The sequence below is a fragment of the Euwallacea fornicatus genome, chromosome 8 (assembly GCF_040115645.1).
Source record: "Euwallacea fornicatus isolate EFF26 chromosome 8, ASM4011564v1, whole genome shotgun sequence".
Classification (NCBI taxonomy): domain Eukaryota; kingdom Metazoa; phylum Arthropoda; class Insecta; order Coleoptera; family Curculionidae; genus Euwallacea; species Euwallacea fornicatus.
This window is the reverse complement of record NC_089548.1, coordinates 1,930,220-1,954,607: the sequence shown is the minus strand read 5'-3', so window position 1 is coordinate 1,954,607 and position 24,388 is coordinate 1,930,220. Positions and strand designations below refer to the sequence as shown.

Here is a 24,388-nt window from a genome sequence, read left to right as displayed (position 1 = left end):
TAATCATATTATAAATACCAAAGCCGGGTAACTTGGGAATCACACGCAAGCTTCCTGTGATCTAATGCATCAATGATCCTGAATCTCACGCAGGGCATGACACAGCCACCCAGCATTTAGCATTATCGTCTTATAAACTATTCGTCCTCTAGCACAGTGGATAATAATTGTTAAGAAACTAGCGCGCATAAAACGGTACAGAACCTGATTTTTCATAATCAGGCGATTCGATGCCGGATTACTCATTACACACAGTAGACACCTGCCCATTAGGTGTTAATTAAATTAAAGGAGTAATTTCTAATCCTGAAACTAATTATTAGATAAATTCTACCAGGTTTCTAGTGTATCATAAAGTGTCTATCTCGGGAAAGTTAGATTCGCCATATTCTCAAGATACACAACACAAACTCTTGAAAAAACAATATTTTTTGATAAATAATAATGTTATATTATTTATTTGGAAGAGAATAAAAACGCCTGTCGATTATTATTATTATTATTATTAAAGTACCCTTAAATCAGAACCACCACTGACGCTTAAACGGAAAGTAAGAAACGTACCATTGTTTCGTACCAGTGGTGCAAATTTAGCAATTTTATATAAATAGCAAAAAAGTTACATAGTACGCACACTTTCTGTTAAATAAAAAAAAAAGAAAAAAAAAATATATATACAGTATCTCATAAGTGTTTCGTTATATTTCAGAAGGTGATGATAGTACATCGAAATATAATGTGGCTTCTCATATAAACTATATTCCAATAACGACTCAGCGATATATATAGTGTTAAACTTTTATTAAGAAATACAATTTTTTTGTAGTTTCAAAACCGCGTAGGATATCTAAATAAGATTTGGCATGTTCTGACAGTTAAAGGCGACGAATTTTTTTTTATAGAAAAAGGTTATTTTTAATTTTATTAGTGGCGTGCGTACGGACACATCTCAGCATATTAAAAAAAATGGTAGGCCACAGTTTTGTCGCAAAATGAAGAATATTTTTGAAATTCTCATTTAATTTGGCAAAAAATGCTCCATTGACTTCTTCATTCGACACATAGTTTGTCAGTAAAAAAAAAATAAAAATCGTTTTCCCCTGTATCTTCCTAATGAGGCATTACTGGAATATGGTTTATATGGGGAACCACATTATTTTTCGATGTACCATCACTTCTTGGAACAAAATGAAACATTTATGGGACACCCTGTACATTACAGTATTACATAGTAAATTTTTATTTCAAATTGAGCGCTTTTTGTCATAAACCTAGCTTTGCCGAGTATGTATATACGTCATCAATTTAAATCGCTACAATTCTACGCTTTAAGAGACATAATAAGATACACAAAGCACAAACTACGAAATTCTCGTCAGTGACTGTTGGTTAACAACCTTTTAAGTACCTGGTTATACCAAACTAAAAGTCAATATACATGCCGAATTCTCGGTAAAAGAGCACTTGGGTAACTCAAAAGTTTAAAACTGGTAATTAGCGCGGAATTACCCAGGACCACATCTACGAAGATTGGCATATCCGAGAATCCACGGTAGTTCCAGTCTGTGGCCTTCAAATAGACGCCTGACATACGAATAAATTGACCAGTGACGGGCATTGACGGCGTTAATACTGCGGTCAAGAAAATTATGTATATTACATATACAAACTTGTTTTTTTTTTCTTTAAGAATTTGCATGGAAATTACAATTGTGTGTCACCTGACCCTTAGTTAGACACCAATGCATTTTTCATGAATATCAAAAACACCAAGGGGGCATACCACAACCTTCTTCTGCGGTAGATGCTCAAAGGTTTAGGGTTTGTCTTCAATCCCCCTGGAGATCAGAAAAAAAAAACAACCATGTTACGCTCCTGCCTCGTCTCGGGAATAAACGTAAAAGAAATGAGCAACAAATCAAAACGAACGATTTGGAAGCATAATAATGAAAATTATCTGCATTGGCTTTCGGATTGTCTAGCCGGTCGAAAGCAAGTACTTCTTGACTTGGCGGCAACATGATCGCCTTCGAAAAGGTATTTCAGGTCTGTTTTGTTTATTTTATGTGTCTGATAGTGTCTACCCATGCCGAGAAATGTGAGTATATTTGTTTAATTAGTCCAATATATTTAAATAATGGTTTTTGAAATTCCCAATCAGTACGCCCACTTAAATGGCATTTGTTAAATGATAATTAGTGATAATGATGTTAAACTAGCATTAAAACAAAATAATCGATGATACCAGGGGTGTTGCAATTTAATACGAAAAGATTGTTTTCGGATTTACTCCTTTAATTCTTATTATAGATTCAACATTTTTTACCATTTTCACTGCGTTGCGAAATGCGCTTATAGCAATAAGCACTGAACTACTTCAACTAAAAGAAACCACCTCATCATCAATTCCTCATTTCATCATTTATGGCGGGTTTCAAATTAGATATACTCCGAGATATCATTGTATGTGGAAACCTTTGTAAGCGCAGTATTACCCACCAATACTGACTTTAATGTTTTTATGCATACAGACAGAATCTGCGTAGTGGATGGTAAAGAGAACTACAAGGACTCAGCAAAGTACTGCCCAAAACTGGACGAACAAGATAGTCCAGTTGAATGCGTCGTTGCCTTAGACAGGTCAGTTTTTACCAAGATAAAATCCGGTCTAGGCGTATTGTTAATACAATTTGTTGTTATCAAGTTAGCATAACATCGAAGCGGAAATTCCATCTACAATAATATGATCTAATAAGAATGATTAAATCCGAGAGTTAATGTGTGTGAAGGATGTCGGTTGACACACGGTTATGTTGATAGGAAAATACGTGCAGTTTTCCTTATTCAGGTATATGTAAGTGAGATTCTTGTAATTTATTAGGCTCGATTGCTTAAGGCGCATCCACAAAGGAAAAGCAGATTTTGGGGTCTTCACCGCCGAAGATTTGGTAGCAGCTTCAAATTCGGATATCGAGCTTTTGATTACCAACGAGCTGCGATTTGTTCCAGGTAAATACATGTCCTTGATCGAAATCAAAAAGTGGTCCAAAATCGGCGATTGAAAATTATGTACGTGGAACTCAATATCCACCTTCCATTCCAATAAAAAAATTCAAACACATATACAGGGCGTTGCGAAAGAAAATACGCGTTCAAAAATTCAAAGTACCAAAAATAACCCTCTTCCGGTATATGACTTGGGTTAATTCAACGTTTAGTTCATCAACCAGAACCCTCAATTATTTCAGATCAGACATTCGAATATGAAATTGTCGCTGTGATATCCAATCACGCTGGTATAAAAAGCAAACACGACTTAAAAGGCAAGAAGTACTGCCATCCTGGATACGGGTATGAGGCTGATTGGACCAAGATCTTATCCAATGTAAGTCCCTGTAACACAAGCAACTTCGAACTTTATTTAATCACTTGCACAGTACTTCGAAGCATTAGTGGTTACCCCCCAATGCGACCCCCAGCTTACTATCGTTGAAAACCGCGTCAAAGCATCCTCCAAGTTCTTTGGGGCTGCTTGTAAAGCTGGGCCTTGGACCAACGACGCAGTATTGGACTTCCAACTAAGTAATTCTTACCTTTAATTCGTGAGAGAAACTTACACAAAAGTCCCCGCTTGTAGAAAGGAAATACTCCAATCTCTGCATTCTCTGCTACGACCCCAAAAAATGCTCCCAACAAGATAAATATTGGGGTAGGACGGGATCTCTTTTATGCTTAACTGATGGTGCGGGAGACGTGAGTTGGGCGCGTCTGGAAGATGTGAAACATCATTTCGGCATTACCCCAGGGGGGCAAGAAGGAAACCCTGAAGAGTACAGTCTGCTGTGTCCTGATGACAGTATAATGCCTTTAAATTCCAGTTCGCCTTGTATTTGGGTGGTCAAACCTTGGTCTGTAGTCGCAAGTAGGATGTTAGTATCAGTTTTCTGTAACCAGGAAATGGAAACTTTATTCGCTAATTCTCAGGTCAAAAACTTCAGGAGTTCAGTCGTTGATAAACAGTCTGGATCGTTCAATTCTGGACACAAATACTTCCTCGTGGAAATTTAATCTTCTAAACCTTATCGAACCCATATATCTGACCGCAGAGATGGTCAATCCTATTATATCCATTGAAACGTACTTCCGCAGGGCTAAAGGTAAAAAGGATAATGCTTTTGCCACTTCAAATTTTTTAACTGTTTATTTAGGTTTTTTAAATGCAAACAGCTTTTCGGCTTGTCACCCTCCCAGAACAATTCGCATTTGCACAACTTCTAACATTGAAACAGCTAAATGCTCTTGGTTGAGGGAATCCGCAGCTGTTTATGGCATTGAGCCGGATCTGGATTGTTTGAAGGCAGATAACAAGACTCACTGCATGATGGCTCTAAACGATAAAGCTGCCGATATCATGGTAGTGCCTCCCGATTTAGTCAGTACTGCTACAAGGTGAGATAGAAGGGAACCTTAAGAAACCATAAACGGCATTTTCGAATTCCGTGAAATGAGTTATGCACAATTTTCAATATTGGTTAAAATTTTAACAAATTCTCAAAATTTGGATCTTAACGATTCATTCAACTTTTTTCTGTCAATTTCCAGAAACTATGCCCTGAAAACTCTGTTTTATGAGACGACATTAGAGCCATCAAAATACATCGTAGTGGTAGTAACAAAGAAAGAGACCAAACTGGAAATCCTTGAAGACTTGCGAGGCATCAAAGCTTGTTTTCCCAGCTACGACGGAATCGCATGGCATTCAGTTGCCTCTACCTTACAACGGAACCATTTAATTGGTAAAGAACTTTAAACTCTTTATTAAGTACGCCACCGACTGCGTCGATCTTAAGGTAAAAAATGACTAAACTCCTAAAGTATTCAAGTCTCAAATTGAGGTAAATGTTAGAAATCGGGGACGTGCCTAAAGAAGTTGCTTATAGGGAAAAGTACATTAGACGTGTTTTGTTATTTTCGAAAAATAAAACACCAGTTATGTTTCTAAAGGGGCAGATACGTGTTTTAATAATAAAAGTAAATGAATATTAGGATGTGCCATCGACCGAGATATGGCTACTTTCTTTGGACCTTCTTGCGTTCCTGACAGCCCTGGAAATCTATCAGAAAATTTGAGAAAGGGATGCCAATCAGACTTTCAGGGAGAAAACGGAGCTCTCCATTGCTTAGCCAGTGGAGTCGGAGATGTTGCTTTTGTGTCCAGTAAATCTATTAAAAAATTTGCAGAAGGTTTGTTAGTATAACATCATAATTCCATGTACAACACGCTGCAATGGTTACAGATCTGACAAACGACTTTGATTATCCAGATATTCGGAACGAGGTTCAAAGCTTTCAGATCAACTGTCTGGAAAAGAACCAGCCCTGTTACTTAAGTTGGTCACCTCCAGGTCAAGCGATGATTAGGGCGTCTAGATCAGATGTCTGGATTAAGGACACTTTAAACGTATTTCTGAATCTGGATGGACTATTCGGCAAGCACTTCAGGGACCCCACTAATGCTTTTACTATGTTCGGAAGGTGAGTTGGATATTTTGTGGACGTTGGGTAGTAATTTTTGTACATGTAGGTATGATGGGGCTTCAAACGTGCTGTTTCATGACGAGACTGAGAAGCTGAGGGAGGTGCCCACAGTCAAAAACATAGATGTAACGGATTTGTTTTTTGAGAATGTTTTGGGCAGGGAAAAGGTATGTTACGCTCCTTCAAGTAGTAATAGAATTATGTTTGTTAAAGAGTGGTTTATAGCGATATTAGGTATCTGTTACTGGTATATTAATTTGTGATTGTGGATAATCTATAAAACTCAGGTAAAAATTTTCATCTGTGATATAGGTATTATAATATAAGTGTGATAATAAAAAAAAATGTTTTTTTTTTCTTGGAAAATTGCGGAGAGAGGTCTACCCTCAGGGACAGTTTAACTATCAAAATGAGGAAAAAGCTTTAAGGTCAAATCCCTCAATAAAACAATCCCAAAATCAGTGGATCTGAAATATCCCGGCTAAACACTATTATATTTCATCAAAACGTTGAATATGAAAATAAACGACGCCTACGTGGCGACGCCATTGGAGGTAGAGCGTCCGCCACTCCAGGCTCTCAGTTTATCCCAGCGATCGCGCGAAAAGCGGCGTCGAATTTACAGGTAAAAATCTTCAAAAAAGCGCTTTTTCATCTAAAAGTGAATTTTTTCCCTTATCGTAATGTGGTTAAAGTGGCGCGCGCACGTCGCTTCTTATTCAATGTAACATGTGTGATTCACGTTATCGGCTTCTGATTGGTACTTGTGATTGATTGGCAGGACACCAAGCTGCTATTGGCTGCTGCGCTTCTGACCTTAGCAATTGCAGTAACAATTAACATTCAATTATATTTATACATAATCGGTTTATTTGAAGTTCTAACCAGATGGTGCTTAATAAATTTTGCATAGTCCAATAAAAGTAGTAAATAATCCTCCTCTGGTCTTAAATTTATGTACTGCTCATAGGACTATGGGTAAATTCGACTGAGCCTGGGATCTATTTAAAAAAATCCTCCCTTTCTCATAAACTCTTGAAATTCGGTTACGACAATTTTGTATTCGAAGGACGACAAAAATAAATAGAACTTTACAACCATATCAAGAATTCTTCATCATTTTGAAATAATTTTCAAGGCGGAATTGCTCGAACGGCATCTCTAGAATACACCTTTTGTGGTTCAATTCTAAAATTTTTAAATAAACAAAGAACTTCCTCACAAACATGCATAAAAGGTCATTAAATTTCATACTACAAACACGTCAACGTGCGTTATTGTACTATCACTTGAAAATTGTGTTCTTACTCCAATTTGAGTCTGAAAACTGGAGATCAATTCACTAAATCTTAGTAGGATCAAAAGTATTGTACTGGTGTCCAACAGTATGGCGTTAATCCAGTTTTGACGTGATTTGAATGCATATTTGTAACATATGCACTTAAATGTGAAAAATTGGGTTCCTGAGTCTTTATTTCCGAAGAGCCATTCGAGCAATTCAAGGTTCGAACGACGTCAGTATCGCGCATTTTCTACACTTTCATACATTAACTTCTCAATTTTGACGTCATTTAAATGCAGAATTGTCTTATTTAAATTTTAAGAATTTAGGGCCCGAGGACTTATTCTTGAAACGCCATTCGATCAAAATTGATTTCGAATGACGTCAACATGACGCACTTTGAAGAAAGGTTTTTATTTTGTAACAATTCGAACACAAAATTGTTTTTTTTTTTCAAATTAAAAAAAATTCAGGGTCTTGTCTGTTTTTCATATTTTCTTTATGGCATCTTCTAGTGAGTTAAACTTTATCAAAATCTTCAAGAGTTGTATGTTTTATTTATGTCCATTACTTTTGTTTGGAGCTTTAGAAAAATATTCATAGAAAAATAAACCTTTTTTAGAGTGTACGCGGTAGAAGCTCTTCAGGAAATTTGAATCTGCAAACCGAGAGCTACCACGTTTTCTCTGCATCTTATCAAACTTATACCATTTTTGAATTTAATTAGATAGATATCCACAAAAATTATTAGTGCAAATATAATGCAAAAGCAATTTTTGTTCGAATTGAGTGCAAAATTGAAAATGGCCTTTAAATTCAAAGAAGTGTGGTCTTTTGCTGCAAAAATGGCACCTCCATGCAGACACTAATTCTATTGTTATCGCGATGAAAACCAAGCACAGAATTGAGAAAATCAAAATCGGTGCCAAATGGACGCAAAATCAACTGCAAGGACTCAACAATTTGTCAGAAACCCACGCGAATAAGGCCTATGTATAACAAACCTTGACAAATTTTAACATTAAAATCTCTGTTAAATGAAATTCACAAATTTCAAGTCAAACTATTCTTTGGTTCGCTTTTAAGATGTAATCTTCAGCATCCAATTTTGAATCCTCAATCTAACACGTAGACCCCCACATGCGTAAGGAACAGGAAACGCCGCAATAAAACGGCATTGAGAAATTTCATTGTGAAACTGAGGCAAATATTTATGAAAGATGGAAAACTAGGTAGGTTCACACTATATCTATTTTAATGTCATAATAAAGTAGGTGGTCGTCGGAGACATTCGGTATTTTTAGAAGCCATTTACGTGCGTACATTCTGTAGGAACTCAGGTGTCTCAAAGATATTCGAAGAATTTTTAGATGTTAAAGGTGGGCCAAAGATTTCAATGGCATAATTTGTCATCAGGTTAATTTCCTTGGAATCCAATGACTTTACCTTCTCTGCAGAGTAACTACGAACAAATTGCTCGACCTTCATTCAAAATTCAAGACATTTGAATTTACATTGCCCATTACATTTTTTTTTTATAACCACTTCTCACCAGCGGGCTTTTATAACGAGCAGCCATAATCATTTATAACTTTAATTACTGCAGAATTATCATAAAAATGTGAAAAACCGATTGGACACCCACACTATTTTGCAAGAGAGCTAATTTTAAACGCATGGGTCCAGGTATATTTATTTCAAGCTGGCATTGTCTCAAATTTGAAATCTCCAGATTCAAAACAATGAACTAAATATTTCAAGATTAAACGTTCTTTAAGCAAAATTAATCATTTAGTCGTTAGGAGAAAGATTAACTTTAAGGTGATTAATTATGCGATAAGCTGGGAAAATTGGAAAAAATTACACAGCCAGATTAGAGTCACTTTGATTTGGTATTTTTAATTGCAAAAATTCCTCAGAAAAATATGATCAAGGTTAGACAAGTCATTAATTTGTAGGACGTTTGTCGTATGACTGTGGAAACAGATGTTTGAAACGCAATAACACCATATTTCAATTTAGCTACAAAATAGAACAGCCAAATAACTTTGGACGAAATACCCGACATTAAGTAGGTAACAGAATCTATAAATCTCACTAATGCAGAAATCATAATTTCATATAATCAAATACAAGCAAGTTTCACAATTTTCCATGATAAATTCCCGACGCTGACTGTCATCTATGCTCATTTTCGGTCATTGCGATTTGGAGAGCAGAAATGGGTTTTGATTTCCCCGCAGTGACGGTTTCGCTCGTTGTCAGTTCTGCTCTCTAAATTTTTTAACAAACCTTTTTTTAGGTAGTTAAAAAACGAAACTATCCCCGAAATGACGAACCAGCCCCGACTGGTGAACAAACAGTTCAATTCGCCCATCGGTCTGTACTCTGAGCAAAATATCAGGGAAGTACTGAACAGGGAGCAACAGATTCTGGCTAATGGAGCTGTAGGGTAAGTTAAACTTCAGATTCTTCGACAATTAAGGACCACAAGTTTTGCCCCTAAAATGACAAAAGTGCCATATTTCCCCGGATTTTGAATTTTTGAAAAATATGTGCTAGGAAATTTGATGCACCATTATGTAGACCGACATAGGATCGTCACATCAAAGCGTTAGAAACTTTAGCTGGAAGATAAGTTCCATGGAACCACGAAACTGGCCAGTACTTTGTTTTTATTTCAACAGAAACCAAGACATGGACAACGGGACATGGATAATATAGTATAATATAGTGTAATTCTCCTGGTAGAGTTGCCATGACTTTTAGAGCCAATGGATCAAAATCCTGGCAACTTTACTAACTAGGAAATTACCTATGTAATTTCCAGAGAAACAATGAAATTGAAGCAGAACGTTGGTTCTTTCTTGCGGTTCTATGACAATTATCTCCTTTACTCATTCCATTTCCATTGTACAGATCATATTTTTTGCGCAAAATCATATTAAAACCGTTTTTCTATAGGTTAGATTCCATGTTGGAAACAATGAATTTTCACCAGCGGACGTTGTTTTATATTTACGGCCTGTCGCTCACGGCAATGGGCCGTAAAGGTACAATAACATCCATTGCTCTTGGCAGCGGGCCATAAAATATTTAAGTAAAACACGTTAAAGCAATTTGTAAATAAATCTAAACCATTGTTGAGGTTTAAAAAAAAGGAGGCTGAAATTTTGGAAAAATCAGACCCAACAGTACGAAATGGAAGGAAAATAAATTTTAGGAATAATCCAAGTGATGTACCATCACGCACGGAAAACCTGAAAATATCCAACCAAATGTCTGTTTTTAAGTTCAAAATCTAATTAAAATATATCATTTTGAGACTGGAAAAAGAAGAACTGCAAAGCTGAAAAATTACGCTGAAATTTGAGACAAAGATAGGCCATTTTCAGAATCGAAAAAGCACCACGGAACTGGAATATTCACATCTAATGTTAATCTTGAATTGGCGCAAGGAAAGAATTTGAAATCTTGTCTTGAATGCGTTTAAATAGAAGCGGAATATATTTTTAAAAAATAGTTGTAAAGGCATTGCAGAACATACTTCGTATTACTCTATATAAAATTAAATTTGAACAAAAAAAAAGAAACGATAAAATGGAGGAAGAAAATGAGGTGAAATATTGAACTTCCAAACCTAAAAATCGACGCTAATTAAGACATTTTAAAACTCGAAAATTTTTCATTTCAGTGCTGACAAATAGGTATTTTTGAGACTTTGATTTTCGAGTATTAATAAACGTTGTTGGAAAAGATATAATGAAAAATCAAAAAAGTAGTGTGAAATTTGAGTTAAACATAAACTTTTTCCAAGATTCAAGAAGCGCGGGGGCAATCACTTGTCCTGAATTACCGCTGAAAGTAGGGTCTTTGTTGGCTAACTTTGAATCCCCTGAAGCTCAGAACTCTATCAGCTCGCTTCTACACTAAGCTTTACATTGCGAATTGAATGCCATTATTAATCAATTATCCTCCAACCCTTGAAATATTCCCTACAACATTGTAACGGTTCATTATCTATTGTCCATCATATCATACGTCCACGAGTGAGTCACCGAGAAAAAATGAAAAATGTCAACCAGTGGCGAGTCAAGACGAAAATTAATTACCGGTGGCAACGCGTAATTTACCTGGAACAGGTTACATTTTGCCCTAATTGAAAAACAATGACTTTTACGTTTTTCCATGCTCCACGTTACGAAAACAACGCTTTCTGATCTCAAGTATGTATAATGCAATGTTTATTTTTGCGTTTATGCGGAACATGACGCCTAATTATTAACCGGCTAGACTTCTCTACGGTTCTAAGTGCTGCAAAGCCTTTCGAAATTTAAGATCTTGTTTATTATTTCCCAAAAACCATTTTGTGGGTTTTTAATTAAAATTTCAACAAGTCCGACAATCTCAAGAAGTAGTATAAACAAATATATACAGGGTTGGCATGAAACAATATAAAATTTTAGAAATAAGACTTTTGCTCATCTGGTTACTCAGTATGCGCTTGATTTTTAAACATCCCTGGATGGACACGTAGGGGTGGCCCCATCTGGGAGCCCGGTCCTGTAGGTATATTTCTGAAATTCGAAATTAGATCTGGAACTATTTTTGAGCCTTTCGCGTATTTTTAGATCGAGATGTAAACGAACATTTGGTCGGGAGAGGCTTGAATTACAAAAAAAAATGATTTGTGTGTTGTGGTGTAATATTTCTGGTAGTGAGAAATTTGGATTACCGCACCGATTTCGTCTCGAGACTCATTGAAATTCTTAAAAACTGGGGACTTTTCGCGTTCAACTTTATGGTCAATATGGAATTAAAAATTACATTTTTCACAACAAATAATCACAATTCCACAAAAGTACGGTTGGAAACTATTGGGCCCCTCTAGAGTGCCCTCACAAAAGTCGCAGTCAAAGACTGTAATTGTTCCCCTTTGTTTTTGATCTTGAACCCCTTGTCACCACAATAATCATTATTTCGGGCCAAATGATTCATCGTGTATACTTCAAAAATAACTCACTCGATGAAAATCTGCTTACTTTTCAGGATCATGTGATCAGTCTACTTGGGATATTTGTAGAAGTTCCGAACCGATTTTAATGACCGTTCGACAACGAAAGATATAGTGTTAAGTTTGTACGAAGTTCGAAAAGCGTGTATCTATTTGTTTAACTTACTAATTTAACCTTCTGTTTCGTCTGTGATATTGATTGTATCTCGAAAACAAACAACATGGGGCCCGCAGTTGAAAGGTGCTGCTTACGTTCTTACTTTTTAATTCGATGTGAGATGATTGATTACTTTTCCGCATTTCAGGATTGATTTCCACAGCTCACAAGCCGGGAAACCGACCAACCTGCAGAATTCCGCAGTGCTGCGTATGCTAGAAGAAGAGGAGCATCGACGTGGAGTCACTCCTGGTGAGTAACTCTAATAGCTCTCTTCCCCTCACTACCCTCCTAAAAAATCCCTCAACCAACTGCGTGTTAGGCCTAAACAGGGAAATTATGAGTTAAGTGTGCGATGGTGGCATAGGTAGCGATGTTTACTATCCGAGACCCCTCCGAGACGTGTCCTGGCCACCCCCAGAACACGAGCAACAAATCCAACGATCCTCTTTTAAAGATGTCGTCACTCCAGGTAAAAACCATGAGCGTGCGCATCTGCATCACCTTCCACCACCATGTTCTCTCAATTATCCTTCATCTGAGCCTCTAATTGAAAATGTTCGTTACATGTAAACCCAGTCAGTCGACGCAGCTACATTTTCTGTGTTAACCTAGTTCATGGATTAGGAGTGGTATTTTGTGCATTGTGTCCCTGTTATTGGATATTACATAAAGAAGGTATAATTTTATCAATGCATGAGCATTTTTTGCATTTACCATCAGTAATTTGTTGTTTAATAAGAATTACACCAAAAACATTATTTCGCAACGAAGTGCGCTCATCATCGAAAATAAACGAAATATCCACCTATTTCCTGTTATTCCTACAATGTGCAATAATTGCACAGTGTTGCTCCAAATACTACGAAAATGACAAATAAGCGTGGTAATGAGTGAATAATCTGGCATGAAAGGGGATATTTGTTTCTCCCAGATGAATCAGATTTTTTTGACACCCAGCCAGAAGTTTCGTCAGTATGTTAGTCAGACCGCCCATCTCGCAGAATATTTAAATGTGATCGCATTTTTGAGGCTTTGCTCGTTAACTTACGTTTTTTGTGGAGATAAAATTCGGATGAGGGCAATTCAATCCAGTAGAGACGCAATTATTATGAGCTACTTCAACGGATCACCCAGAAGTACCAGCATCTGGAAATAAACAAATACTCGATAAAATTGAGAAATGGAAAAATGGTCTTTGGCAGCACATGGGGTATAAGACCTTAAACCCTCAGACAAGTAGAAGATTCCACCCAGCAGTGGCCAGAATGAAATTATTCCGGAAACCTGAAAACTGAATTTGAAATCTGAAATTCTGGAAAATTGAAACTTCGTGCATTCAAAGAATCGGCAGTGGCTTTAAAAAGCAAATTACTGAACGTCAACTCTAACTACCAATAAATTTTCATGGAAACTGTGAAATACTGTATGTGTAGAGGATAATTTACGAAGAATGCCTTGATGTTAAAGTTAGCTGGGATTAACAAATGGATCTTAACAGATATGCGACTAAAAGAGGGAAATTCTGGAGACGCGGTAACTGCCGAAATTATTTTGTTAGGAAATTCTACTAAATAACAGTCCTTAGCAGAATCGTTACAAAAATAAAAGATGTTAAATTTTCATTTAAAAACATTATAAATTTATTCATTTCTGCGAAACCGCTTAAAATATTTTAATGAAACCTTCTAGATGAACATGGTTACGAAATACACATATTTTGCAACAAATAACACTGGTATGTGGCATTGGGAAACTATGAAGAAAGAATGGCATGCTAATAGTATTTTGAAGAGTAAAAATTATTGAATTACTTGTTTAATTTTGAGGACAAAGACTCTCTTGACATTTGTTCGGACGACACCCCGTTTTTAAGTAAAAAATTAAAACCATTCAAGTGCAATAATCTGGGGAATAATTAGTCGTTGTACTGCGAATATACTCTCATGGAAGGAAAAAAACGAAGACTAACTTGTTACAAGTTGAACAGATAATCGATTTTTTTTCTTTTGTAGAAAACCCTTTACGTGCCAACAAAACTTAAACACCCTGTAAGTATCTTCGTAATGATGCTGCAATTACGTTGTTTTTCAGAGTTTTGTGTAATAACGCCTTCCAATCCTGAAGTTTATCAAACTACTTTTGAACTGCGCTTGATAAGTGTGCGGCTTGGTCGTTACTGAGATACAGAGTGTCAAAATTTAAAATTGCATTTAGATTTTTCCTCATAGAGCCGCATATTTGTTTAAAATTCAAGATCATAGAGGCGAATAGATAAACATACAGACGAAAAAATAAGAAATAAATGATTGACGGAGTAGTTCGAGCTGCTAGGAAGTAATATCCATACGACACCGGGAAGTGTAGTTCAAGCCTCGAAAGTGTACAAATTTACAGAACGACATTTAAATTGAGGATTATGTATATGGACTAGTTTGAAGATGCAATACAAAACAGGTTCCTAAATTTTCATTTCATAGGGAAACATTCATTCAATGATTTCTCCCACTGAAGCTCACTTATTTTTTAGGCTCCAAGAGAGTCGCTTGGCCTCCACCACAAGAAGGCATCTTAGACCCAGCTGACGTGACCCAGCAGAGCGCTGCAGAAACCCAGGTAATCAACCCATTTGATTGATAATTCAGCTATTTGTCCTAACTTTGTTTCACATATAAAATTAGTTTTGGCACTTCGCGCGGAATTAATTATGACTAACATATTTTTAGCACAAACCAAAATACCTTTGGAAATTCAATATAACGATACGCTGCTATTAGTTTGGGGTCGAAAGCACTAAAAATATCCCAAAGCGGCACGAATAATGAAACAAATTCTGTTTACACTATAGGGAGGAGCACCCCAATATTACACCCGATCCCCAGGTTTGCAGTACCAGAGCAATTCCGCTCCTCAACAGGGCGCCCCCTACCAGCAACCTGCCCCGCAACAATCCTATCGCCCCCTGAAACCTTTAGACGTTAGTTCCGTAGGCGCGGGATCGCCCCTGACCTCCCCCGCCCTCAATCAGAGTCCCCAAGGTTTCCGACCGGCAACCCCTAGCAAAGGGTGGGCGCCAGTGCAGTCGCCTTTAGGAGCTGGGGCGCAGAAGTATTTCGGCGCAACCCCTGCTCAGTCGTATCCTAGCCAACCACCCTATCAACAGGCAGGTCAGCCTTGGCAACAACAAGGGTATCAGACTCCTGGACAATATCAACAACCAGGTTATCAAGTGCCTGGTCAGCAGTACCAACCCGGTGGTCAGCAGTACCAACCGGGTGGTCAGCAATATCAACCTCAACAACCAAGTCAACAGCAATTTAACCAACCACAGCAACAGTCCCCTTATCAATCCCAACCTGTAGCCCAAGTAAACCAGTATCAATCAAGCCCATCCCAAAACCAGTTTTCTTCTCCACCTAAACCGACGGTTGCTCAAACACAGGTACGGGCTTAGTTTGATTTTGCTTTTTGATGATGAATTTCGAAATTTTCAAGAAGTTTTTCTCATTTAACCGATATTGTAACTCCCATCGTTTCGGGGATAGCAACACTGAACGCAATTGGAAAAGACACCCTGTTTAATGCGTTTCATTCCGGATGCGTATTTTTACCATTTACTAGCATTTCTGTCTGCAGATTATCAATAATAAGAGTCAGACGAGTTAGAAAAATAATATCCATATTTTAGGTAGCAGCTTCCAGACCACAGTCAGCCAAACCAGTGGAACCACCCCCATCTACCATTACTCTGAGGCAGACAGCCCCAGTGAGTCAAGCTCCAGCACCTGTTTTTTCAGCACAACCAGCCACGGCGTCCCTTAAAGGTTTGTCATACTTTATAACCACCAAAAAAAACTTACTTCGCACTACGTGACTAATAGCCAAAATCACTTTGAGCATTTCAATCACAAAGATCGATACCACACTGAACCCTGTTGATTAATACAAATAGCGCAAAGATAATGAGCTCGTCTTTTATGGATGTGAGCTCACTCTTCACGCTAATTTTTGACCTTATTCCCGAACTATGTTCGAAGTTCAATTTTCTGACACTACTTAATCAACCTGCACCCAAACTCATACATATTTCTAAATAATTAGCATAAAATTTTGATTTGTGTATTATCACCATCAGGTCATCGAGTTAACCTTTCATAGTTCTTACAGACATCCCCATACAAGTTCAAAAAATCAAAATTTTATGTGCATTATATTTAATCTCTGCATACTAAACAGTCACCGTAGGAGGCAAGCATCTTCGGGGTGACCTGAAATGGCCCCCAGACAACGTCAGGCAAAGAATGGCCGATGAAGAGAGGCACCTCGTTGAATTGTCCAAAGGGCCTGCTTGCAGGTAAAATCAAATGCTGAGTGACTGTGAAACAGGAGCGAATATTGTAAATTTCAGGCCTCTTAGAAAGGATAAGGACTACACTCCCTTTTTCGACGCGCATGCCTTGAACCACGCTTACCCCGGATACAAAATCCCCCCTGGAACCCAGTTCTACAGGCCGGAGTATTAAAAAAATGTGATATTTATTAGAAGCGTCTTTATTTGTTGTGTTTTGATGAATAGGAATGCCATTTTTAAGAATTAGAAATGATATTACTGTTCGAAAGATACGACATGTTTTTGTAAATAATTTTGTGTTTAATAACCGAAAGCTGCAAAAAATCTTACAGCTGAAATGGTAAAAAACCATGTCCAACTACGGGCAGAAATTTTGGAAAATCATTACTAAATGACAAATTTATACCATCAGGGTTGCAACCCCAAGATTTCCGCCCTTGATTTAAAAATGTCAAGTGAAAGCTTTACTACTTTTCATAGATCCTAAGCCCTCATACTATGCCGTTCAATATTGAGTTCTGCAGAATGTAGGTAGGTACTTATATGCAGTAAACATTGTCTACTTATAAATAATAGTGTTCTGGCGCTGAACTAACACTCAATAAGATTTTTAAGTATGTAATGATGTATACTATAGCTAGATTACGAGTTTCGCCGCTTTTCGACAAATCAACGTATCGATACGAGCTTTTGCTTCATTTCGCCAAGTTTCCATTGAAAAGGATTCAATTTTAAATTTAATTTTAAAATTAACATTGTACTATGTACGATACGAAATAAAAAAAAAAGTTCCTGTTGCTTGTGATTGTGTAATGACCAAAATGGCCTTAGCTTCTCAGTGTCCCTATTTTGCAAGTTCTGCTGTCCTATTCCCTCTCGGGATTCCATTAATTCCTTCTTCTGTGGATGCTTCTCATTTAGAGTTGTCATCAGTTGTATGTTCTTCAACTTTTCCTTCTTCATTAGCAGAACGAGTATATGTTTCTTCTTAATCTTTGCTCAAACGTTTTGCTTTTTACGCGAATCGCGCACCTCTTTTTCCAATATCTCCAGTGGACTAATTATTATTCACTAGAGCACGCTAGTTTCCCCCCCAATATCGATTATTTCGGAGCAGTCTAGTTCCATGCTACAAACAAGAATGATACATTACTTTGTGTCAGATCGTGATGGTTAGAAAAGCTTTATAAAGCGTTTTAACTGCCGTCTTTTTCCCTATTTTTATGTCCACCTCCAAGGTAAGTCGAGAAGATTAAACCACAGGCGAAAAAATATCAGTTTCCACGGTGTTTGTATTGTCAACACCTTATAAATATTTTCATTAACGACAAACTGAAGGTTTTTTCACAAAATCAATAGCTGGTCTCGATACACACACGTAGATCTTTTAGGATGTTGCTACAAAAAGAAAACCAACAACGACCAAAGCGAAAACTTCAATATCGAAAACGAGCACACGTAAAACGAAGGAAGAAGACTCCATAGAACGAGCAAAGAAGTTAAGCGAAGGACAGCAGGAGGTTAAAAAGAAGAAATTTTTAGGGACAAATGTCTCCTCAAGACAACCTGCGTTGGAAAAGGGCAAAGAAAATGCCTCTACGGCATCCAAAAAGACTAAAGCTACGTCTGAAGCCTTGTCTAATCGAGTACAAAAAACTCAATATTTTCCAAGCAAAAATTTGTATTCTAATGCCCTCAAATCCATGGAAAAATCTAGCAAAAACTTAGGCATATCAGATAAAAAAAATTCTCCAGCGTTAGCGAAAAGAGCCGCTCCTACTATTAGTCCAAAAACCAGCAATAAAAAACCTAAAGAAGGTCCCATATCAAGCAAAAGCAGCATAAAATCAATTACAAAAACTAGAGACTCGTCCCCAGAAACCACCAGCTCGTCTTTGGGGAGACCTAGAACTGCCACCCTAAGAAAAGGCAGCATCGTCAATGCCAACATAGTGGGACCAGACGCAGCAACCCCGCAAAATTTGCCCATAAACGAATCTGTAAAGAACCCCGAAGAAACATATGAGGAAGACTTCGAGTCCTACGAGTCAGACTTCGAAGCTGCAACCTCTAGCAGCGATGAAACGAACTCGGGCTTGCTCATATCTGGTGCTAGCGGCTCTATAAGCACCAGCACTGAAGATATTCAAGGCCAACCCGAGAGAACAAGTATCGCCAAGCGACTTTCTTCAGCTGAAAGCGATGAAAGAAAGCTAGATTCCGGAACTTTCGAACTTACAGACTTCAAGCATCGCCAAATTCTTAAGTACATCGAAGATACGGTTAAAAAGGAAGACGCAATCATGGAACTCCAGCAAGAAAAATGCGCTCACCACTCATTATCCGATGAAGGCTTCGAAGATCAAAGGTCATTGCAATTCATCAATTTTGCAGACGCCAAGAAAAAATGTGAAAAGAGGAAGGCCAGTGCCGCTAGGAAAAAGAGAGGCGAAGAACTGCTCAGTATGATTAAACTAGACGTTATGAATTTCACAATTTTCGACTCGCCTTCAGTGCCTTATGAAGATTATATAAAAAATTATGGACGGGGTTGTGCTGTGCAGGCATCCGTGCAAACTGGAGAAGACAACATTAGCGAGGAAGTGCAAACAGAGTATATTGAACTGAGAGAAATGTGGACCCAAATGCCCGCAAGGTTTTCTGATTTTAATTTAAACATGGAAGGGTTTTGGAACCGGTATAAATGTGAGCTTGTGGGTGCAGGAGGAAACACAAATATTGAAGACTTGCAACTGAGCACGAATGAGGGTCACCTGGAAAGCTTTCTCAAACACTCTGCAAATTTAATCTTGCAAATTTTGTCTGAGAAGAGGTTTAAGCAACTTGAGAACTTTCATCAAAATAAAACTGAGTTGCCATTCAGCAGAGGTTACCTCGAGCTGAATACTTCTAACAGCCTGCTCAAAGACACAACACTTCAAACCATGTCTGTGCATCCACGAAACGCGAACAAATTTCTGACTGTCCATTCAAATAACAACCTAAACTTCGACCCAGCAAAATCATTGGTGTGCGTTTGGGACTTGGACAACTTAGATACACCTTCGAAGACTTTGATTTCTTTCGGAGAGATTTCTTGTGCCACATTTTGCTTCGATGGGAATAGCAGCATTATAGCGGGCCAAAATGATGGGTTGGTGCAATTAGGTAAATTTGGATCGGACTAATTAGTGTTTTATAGTGCTCTAGTAGTTTGGAATACGGAGAAACACAGGCCGCCCGACATAGTTAATAGAACTCCCTCGTTTGTGACAGCGATAGGGAAGAGTCACTTGGGCAGGGTTGTAACAGTGTGCCATAAAGGAAATGATAGAGAAGTAAAAGAGATGTCACGTAATGAGGTAAATAGGTATAGGTAGTCTTTTTCCATAATGTTCGATTTTTTTCTTTTCATTGAATATTCCCTCCTTATGAGGAATGGCCAGTTGAGAAGTATAATTATTGAAAAATTACAGAAGCAATTGTGCAGTAGATAAGGATAAATGTCCAATAACACAAATACTTTATTTACACTGAGTTTCATTTTAATTTCTTTGAAATTCATAGATTATGAATTTGATTGATATCATCTCATATTAAAACCGGAGAAAACACTCCCAGTAAAAAACACGAAACATTTTAATAATTTCAGTGCAACATCCAGTACGGCATTGAACTTTCAACCCAGAAATATTTGACCTAAAAATTTCGTGTTATTTAATAACACAAGGCAATTGTTATAGACCCAAATCCGTGGTAAACAATGTTCCTTACTAATTTGCAGGTACTTTCTATAGACGATTCCGGAAAGATAATAATATGGACCTTGTATTCGAGAACAGAGGATGTGGTTCTTCTTAACAGTCAAATTATCGATTTAACGCAAGTGTACCCCCATTTACCTGAATTTGTTTGTTCTGATTGTGTGGTGGTGAACCACCATATTTACGTTGCCACAAACAATGGATTTATTTTGCACTGTTTGGACAGTGGGAAACCTGGAAGCACGAAGATATTTCACTCAGGTTTGTGGCCCTTTTTAGCAATTTCCCTGATATTCCACAATTTTCTCTCTCCATCAGAATCAAAGAGTGAGGCAATCTGCTTAGAAAACTGCCCTTTTTCTTCATCCCACTTTCTGGCAGGGTACGCAAACGGAGACATAACACTGTTTTCTAGAACAACTGATCGACCGCTCTTGATTTTGCAAAACAAGGACCAAACAGATTTTTCGGAAGCGCAAATAATTCATTGGTCCAAGACGAAACCGTTCCTTTTTTATACCAAAGATTCTAAGAACACGATACACGTATGGGACCTGAGCAAAAGCGACATGTACTCGCAATACTCGGTGCAATTTCCCGAAAAAATCAGCTGTTTGAAACTATCGCCAAAGTTAAACGTGGAAGATAAACATGGGGAAATATCTTATATGGTGAGATTTACTTGGATAATTGGTCGGTAAGGGTAAAAATTTATTTTGTTTTTAGTTAATTGGAACTGCAAATGGAAAAATTTTTTTGCATTTGCTCCAAAAAGAACACGAAAGAGAATCCATCGAGAAATGCGAAGAAGAAATTAAGGTATTTTTGAGTTATGTTAGTCGATTGTAAGTTGGAGTTTACATTAAATTTAAAATAAAATAATCATTAAAATTTGAGTACATTTATTTGAATCCGCTGGGAAAATTCGAGCACAGGTAAAATTATTCCTTCCTTGAAGGTTAAATATTTTTCTTTCTTTTATTTTAATTTTTTACTTTTTAGTTTTTAATCGTAAGTTTTAATTAAAACGTAAAGTTCAAAAACATCATCTCAAGTCAGCCTTTTAAAATGATGACATGACTCATGGCAAAACCATGTAATTGTGCTCGTTGACTAAAACTTTTTTTTTATAGGTTTTGAAGATAGTGACATTTTGGGTGACGGTAATTTGTCATGGAGACATTAACAACGGTTTCCGTCTGAGTCTTTACTAAAGAGTAAATGCTTACCTTCAAAACACTGAAAAATATATCCAGTGAACTTGGAATTCTTCAGAATTTTGACAATCTGCGTACTAATCAAGTTCCAGCTGCATCAAAACGGTGAATGGTGGATAGGCATTTTCGTGCAATGCACATGCCTAGGTAAAAAGGACTAAACTTTAGCTATTTTTATACGCAGAATCGAACCAGACCCATTGAAATACTAAAGCGAATAATTAAGAATTTATTCTTCAGAATTAGAATTATCTTATTATTTAATTGTTACTGGAAAACAGTTGCTGAAAATGTGGAGAAATCTTGGAAAAAAGGTTCAAAATCTAAAAAGAAAAACAGTACCTTCACAAAAGTTAAAAAAGTTTAACATTAGCTGTCGTGACCGGTCTGCAAATGATGCCGCCTCAAAGAACTTTTGTCCGTGAACGTTTTGTCGCACTCTTGACATTTGAATGTCTTCCCCGTATGTGTGAGCAGATGTCTACTCAAACCAGAGGCGTGGCAAAATACCTTCGGACACAAAGTGCAATAGTGCAACTGAATATCATTGGGGGCGTTGGCGTGCGTGCGCATATGAAGTCTTAGTAGTTCTTTTTGATTGAAACCTACAAACAGAAAACCAGTTTCAAAAATTCTACACATGATATATGTCGTTTTATGCAAACTATATATAAATAAATGCTCAGACCTTTCGGGCAGTGTGGACATGTGTAAGGTCGTTGACCCGTGTGCGTCATTAAATGCCGATACAGAATTTCCTTCTGGGCGAAACTCTTCGAGCATACTTCGCACTGAAACGGTCGTTCCCCTGTATGGATACGTTCATGCCGGACTAAAGCTGACCTTGTAGGAAACCACTTTTCACAAATTCCACATGTGAAACCTGTAGCATATCAGAAAATATTCAATATATATACTCAATACGTCAAATGTCTGTTAACTCACCTCTTTGCTGCATATGCACCGAAGAATGTCTCCTAAGTTGAATCCTTCGTGCAAAAGCTTTTGGACATTCTGGACACTGGAATACTTTCAATTCACCATCTTCATTGAATTCCGCTTGGTCTGAACATAAAAATGGCCTTTTAACCAATTTCCAATTACACATTTTAAATAAAAATTGTCCTACCTTCAGGAATCCTCGCACAATCCTCCTTCTGCTGTGCTTCTCGCTCTTCTGTCAAAATCTCCATTACAATAACGTGTCCGTCCTCCGTCGTAACTTCCACTTGTGTGCTTTTGCCTTCCAAAGGATTTAGTTTCAGCTGCAACTGCCCGCCGACATTAATTCCTTTTGAATGTAATATAAGCCCATATAAAGAACTGTCACTTTAACCATTAGTTTACCTGGCTGGCTGGCTAACGTTGCCTTGACTGCATCCGCAATAGCGCCCATGTTCGCGTGTTCAGCACTAGTTTCATCGTTTTCCTCTATTATGAATATACCGTCGCCGGCTTCTTCCTCAGGTTCAGACTTCACCTCATCTATTGACTTTAATGTACAAGCTTCCCTATTTTCTACATCGGTCTCCAGTGACAGTGTAATGTTGTTCGGAGAATTCTCGATTTCTTCTCTGGCAGCTTCAACATAAGTCACTTTCGTGACACCTAATACAATATTAAAATTATTGCTTCTTCAAAGATAGCCAAAGATGAACTTTCAGTACTTACCTACAAGATCCTCTTCAGTGCTGGGTTCAATACTTCTACCCTCAATTTCCACCTGGCTTTCGCTCTGAGAAATAGTTGTATCTTCATCTAGTGATTCTCCAGATGGCACATGAGATGACACTGCCATTTCATTTTCAACGAACACGTCGCCCAATTTATTCAACTCTTTCAAGTGCGATCTGAGCTTCATGTCAGATTGCTCGCATTTTTTTCGGAAGTTATACGACTTTTCCAGCTGAAATTTGCATGGGTTGCAAATCTTCTCTGGGAGGCCATCACCTTCGAAAACCTGTAAATGCAGACTGAAGTACAACCAGTAGCCTCAAAATTGGTGTGGAAGTTTTAACATTTTAACCATTTAAACACTAAATTTTCTCAGAAAGTAAGATAAAAGGATTGTAAAGGTATGGCCACAAATGTTTTCTTGAAAAGATATACAGTGTTAAAATTTAATTTTTTTTTTACGGCTATACAGGGTATCCAAATTAAAAAGGCAGTGCATGAGAGTTGAAGAATCAAATAGGAGAAAATAATGCTGCCTCTTCTAGGGCTTCTACTGATATTAGACCCCATAAGAAACTTAATGAAAAGTTGATATTCTAAGTGTAGAGTCCAATAAGGGACTAGACACAACAGCACTGCTTATGCCACAAAACATTGAAATTTTATAGCTTCCCTGCAGCTTCATAACTCTCTTTCTTGGTGCATCATCTCCTGCGTCTTGGTGATACCGTTTCACTTATTGTAACTTGCTCAAAATTGCCTAAAGGCCTTCATAATTAGATAGCCCCAGAGACAGTTGCCTTTACAGAGCACCTTCCCTGAATCAATTCTTATTTTTACTCACTTCAAGAGCGACACAAGCCATAATTCGCAAGGTTAGAGGTACAGAATCCTCGTTGCTGAATATCGATATCATCTCGTCCTCCGTTTCCATACAAAGTCTGCAGACCTCCTCAAATTCCACGATTTCCTCCACCTCAAAGGAATCTTCCATTTTCTTCCGGCTGTAGGTTTTCATTGAATCGTATTTATTTGTTGATAACTCAGAAACCTATTAGTGGAGGTGATTTTAAATCGCGTTTTTAGATAAATGAAAATTGTAAACTGTATTACCTTAACAATATTTTTCGAGGTAACACAAGGCCGTGCAGAAATCAACCTGAGCTTGAACTGAAAACACAAAATGGCCTCCACGAGTGATGGAATCTACAAAACAATTGAAGGAGTACAGGGATCGCTCGTACCGGCCTTGCACAGCACCTCAAAACTAAAACTGGAAGAAAATTGTTTTAAAGATTAAAAATCGATCAATAATTTTTTTTATTTTGCAACACCATTCACATTTATCAACAATTTTCAATTTCCCTATTAAATATGCCAAGAAATTTCGA

The 24,388-nt window shown here is 37.5% G+C and overlaps 4 protein-coding genes across 11 annotated transcripts; 3 read left to right on the top strand and 1 right to left on the bottom strand.

The window, feature by feature from the left end:
* Positions 1-1,948: 1,948 nt before the first annotated feature.
* Positions 1,949-5,881, top strand: Tsf3 (Transferrin 3). Its single transcript, XM_066284905.1, has 12 exons — positions 1,949-2,098; positions 2,532-2,640; positions 2,882-3,009; positions 3,249-3,385; positions 3,438-3,582; positions 3,638-3,929; positions 3,985-4,157; positions 4,209-4,449; positions 4,603-4,796; positions 5,047-5,244; positions 5,298-5,535; positions 5,585-5,881. The coding sequence occupies exons 1-12, from the start codon at positions 2,020-2,022 to the stop codon at positions 5,799-5,801; spliced, it is 2,151 nt and encodes a 716-aa protein (XP_066141002.1). The 5' UTR covers positions 1,949-2,019; the 3' UTR covers positions 5,802-5,881.
* A 165-nt stretch (positions 5,882-6,046) lies between these two features.
* LOC136340678 (uncharacterized) lies at positions 6,047-17,139 on the top strand. 7 transcript variants are annotated; one of them, XM_066284913.1, is made up of 9 exons: positions 6,068-6,163; positions 9,123-9,272; positions 12,140-12,243; positions 12,359-12,463; positions 14,522-14,607; positions 14,840-15,433; positions 15,680-15,815; positions 16,237-16,345; positions 16,400-17,139. In XM_066284913.1, exons 2-9 carry the CDS (start codon positions 9,151-9,153, stop codon positions 16,512-16,514), a joined length of 1,371 nt encoding a protein of 456 aa, XP_066141010.1. In that variant the 5' UTR covers positions 6,068-6,163; positions 9,123-9,150; the 3' UTR covers positions 16,515-17,139. The 7 variants fall into 7 exon arrangements, with proteins under 7 accessions (XP_066141012.1, XP_066141015.1, XP_066141010.1 ...); XM_066284912.1 differs by having other exon boundaries at positions 16,228-16,345; XM_066284915.1 differs by lacking the exon at positions 9,123-9,272 and having other exon boundaries at positions 6,047-6,163; positions 16,228-16,345.
* On the bottom strand, positions 17,057-24,221 carry LOC136340677 (zinc finger protein pita-like). 2 transcript variants are annotated; one of them, XR_010732346.1, is made up of 10 exons: positions 24,111-24,221; positions 23,842-24,048; positions 22,995-23,283; positions 22,671-22,931; positions 22,453-22,614; positions 22,269-22,388; positions 22,012-22,206; positions 21,666-21,928; positions 21,336-21,466; positions 17,057-17,471 (listed from the first exon to the last, which is right to left on the bottom strand). XR_010732346.1 is itself a non-coding variant. In XM_066284911.1 (8 exons), the coding sequence occupies exons 2-8, from the start codon at positions 24,013-24,015 to the stop codon at positions 21,693-21,695; spliced, it is 1,437 nt and encodes a 478-aa protein (XP_066141008.1). In that variant the 5' UTR covers positions 24,016-24,048; positions 24,111-24,221; the 3' UTR covers positions 21,540-21,692. The 2 variants fall into 2 exon arrangements, 1 of the variants encoding a protein (XP_066141008.1); XM_066284911.1 differs by lacking the exons at positions 17,057-17,471; positions 21,336-21,466 and having other exon boundaries at positions 21,540-21,928.
* LOC136340671 (cytoplasmic dynein 2 intermediate chain 1) lies at positions 17,459-21,002 on the top strand. Its single transcript, XM_066284904.1, has 6 exons — positions 17,459-17,580; positions 17,734-19,496; positions 19,545-19,704; positions 20,127-20,367; positions 20,425-20,777; positions 20,833-21,002. The coding sequence occupies exons 1-6, from the start codon at positions 17,566-17,568 to the stop codon at positions 20,953-20,955; spliced, it is 2,655 nt and encodes an 884-aa protein (XP_066141001.1). The 5' UTR covers positions 17,459-17,565; the 3' UTR covers positions 20,956-21,002.
* Positions 24,222-24,388: the final 167 nt, after the last annotated feature.